We start from the raw sequence: 2779 nt of genomic DNA on the forward strand, positions 1-2779 counted from the left end.
TAGTGTGAACTGGGGAGGTGTTCTGTGCTGGAACTGGTGCAAGATGGTTGTAACTGTAGCTGTGACCAATGGCATTTGGCTCCCTCGGTTTAGCATCAGGTTCCAGTGCAGAGAAAAGAACATAGTCATCAGCTGTATTCAAATCAACAGCTGGCTTGCGTGCCGAACCCATCAAGTAGGTATTTCTTGGCAGCGTGGAGGGCCGTGGTGTGGATGGGGTCTCAGGCGGCGGCTGAATGTGACTTATGGGAGGGGGAGCAACTGGACGATAATCTTCACTAACTGTAGGGTCATTGTACCGGAAAATATTTCTTCTGTAAGCTCTGATATCCAAGCTTATCCTCCATTCGGCCAGCTTCAGCAATATTGGTAGTAGGTGACACGGGTGACTCCACACTATTCTGAGATGATAACCGCCCCACAAGGTTGATGTTCGGCCGTGTTTGAGCCAATGAGATTTCATCTAGAAGCTCTTTCAGCTTATCCAAGTGCATCTGTTGTGAAACGCTGTTGTTGTTCTTTGAGGTGTTACTCGCCAACTTCCTCAGTGCTTCATTGAAGAATGTATGCAATGATGATAGCTCCTTCCCAATGTCAATATCTCTATCGTATTCTAACACTCGGTGGTCGTGGGTGGCAGGACTAGAAATTTGCTTGAGGAAAGACTTCATCTGTGCCTGCTCTAACTCAATAAATTCATTCATGAACTCCATGAAATTTTCTTTACCCTGGAATTTGGTAAAGTTTGCAAGGGTCTGCAAAGTTTTGGCAATAAGCGTGAGGTTCCTTGAAGCCCTCTCGTCTGGGTACTCCTGTGTGATGTTGAACAGAGACGGGGAGAGGATGGCTGGGCACAGGAAACGGAGGAAAATGGAAGCAGAGATCAGGTTGTCGCTGAGGCCCTGCTTCCCAATGGATGCCAGCTTTTCCCGGTACAGGCAGAAGCACTCCCGCAGTTCCAGGGGGAAATAAGGGTGGGAGTTGAGAATGCGGGACCATGTCATGCGAACGACATACATGAGGTTTTCCTGTTGTTTCTGAATGGATGAAATCTGAGGCACCTTCATTGGGTCCACCTGAAAGAAATTCATAGAAGATCAGCAAAGTCACACGAATAAAGATGACTTTAAAACAGCAGATTAATTCCATAGCCTTTGTATCTGGCAGATTACTTAATTACCCTTCAAAAATAAACACAAACACATAAACGAATAACTCACCTCACAGTCAAGTCCATCTTCGACAACCTTGTTGATGACCTGCCGAAGAGTGTCCTGCAAATACTTGTCTCCCACTAACTTCATGAATGCTTCCATAGCTTTTGTGGCCAGAGAGTTGCCACGGAAAAGTAGGTGAGAGTCATCTGTAACAAAATAATGTATAAATAAAAAGTCTTAACTATAGCTAAACTCAATTAGGTATACGAGTTTATGATTTTTCTGAACAAACTGCTGAAATTATTTATAAATTCATATAAGTAATTCCCATCCCAAAGAAGCATACACTCCCAGCTCACACCAAGAACCCAGAACAGTAAAATCCTATACTAACAAACACATTAAGCAAAAAAATTAGACAATGCAAGGGTTTAATTTACCTATTCTCTCAATCTCCATCATAACAAGATCAGCCAGAAAGTTGCGTGCCATGCCCTCCCGCTGCATGATGTGGACCAGGGCTGTTGCTATGTCCTCCTTGGACTTGACACTGATGGCGGGTTCCAGCAATTCGCAGATTACTCCATAGTTGGCCTTCACATACTGGAAATTACATGTTTAAATGAGTGAATATGTATGCTACAATAAATATATCAATAAAGTTTTTGACATTTCTACACAATAATACTTAAATGAATTAGTGTTTCCACTACATTTTTACAATGTTTACTATTTAAAGCTCATGGGATAATGCAATACGAAAATAAAGCCAACTCAAAAATGGTAGGGACCAAACACGAAGACAACAGGTTGCCACCTTCGAACCCACCTGGATAAAATCAGAGTACATCTCCATGGGTAGAATATCAATTGACTGGAACTTGCACTTAATCCTTAGCGCTGCCTGGTCCTTACTGGGAGCCCTGGCGTCGTTTTGTACTTGGTACCACTTTTCTATGAGTGAGCGGCTGTTCACATTGGCCACTGGGATATTCACGGTTCCCACCAGCACATTCTTTTCCTGGAAGAGCAAACGACCAACATGTAGTTACACGAATGATTTCAACATTCAAATTAATACGACAAAAGCAGCAAATGGTTACAATTATTCAGACCCATTTCCCGCATGAAAAGGAAAGAACATAAAATTTCTCACCTTCTTCCTCTTTTTCTCTCCTTCGCGATAGAGAGCAACGCTGATGTTCTCGACTGTGGGTAGACTGTGGAACTCAAACTGTTCTCCCCAAAAGCACATATCACTCTTTTGCTTGCTTGACGTACGTGCATAGAGTGCGTTGTCGAGAAGCAGTTCACAGAAGTACCTGGGAATAGGAAACATACCATAATGAACAAATCTATACAGATTTTGCATTGCATTGATTTTGCTTCAACCTCATATATTCGGAATAAATTATAATACAAGAAAACAGGTCGACAAAAATACCTTTTCTTGCTGCCGATTCCCTTCGCTTCCAGAATAAATATTTTTAGGGAGTTTTCTGTTCTCCGCACATTGTCATAATTCGGATTGACAGCCTTGCGGAGGGAGTCCACCCATCGGTCTCTCTCGTCAGCCGTTCTGCAGCTGAAATACCTGGTGCCAGTGGGGGACGTGACCTGCA

General features: G+C 43.1%; 1 protein-coding gene across 1 annotated transcript in view; it reads right to left on the reverse strand.

Annotated features, from left to right (window-relative positions):
• The window catches only part of LOC119591772 (ras GTPase-activating protein raskol-like), a gene marked incomplete at its 5' end in the record, with an annotated part of 12906 nt that overhangs the window by 4238 nt on the left and 5889 nt on the right, over positions 1-2779 (reverse strand). The window contains 7 exon segments of the mRNA XM_037940517.1: positions 5-332; positions 334-1076; positions 1221-1363; positions 1598-1760; positions 1987-2178; positions 2314-2479; positions 2602-2774. Of these exon segments, the coding sequence (XP_037796445.1) occupies positions 5-332; positions 334-1076; positions 1221-1363; positions 1598-1760; positions 1987-2178; positions 2314-2479; positions 2602-2774 (1908 nt within the window).

This window comes from Penaeus monodon, chromosome 29 (assembly GCF_015228065.2).
Source record: "Penaeus monodon isolate SGIC_2016 chromosome 29, NSTDA_Pmon_1, whole genome shotgun sequence".
Lineage (NCBI taxonomy): Eukaryota > Metazoa > Arthropoda > Malacostraca > Decapoda > Penaeidae > Penaeus > Penaeus monodon.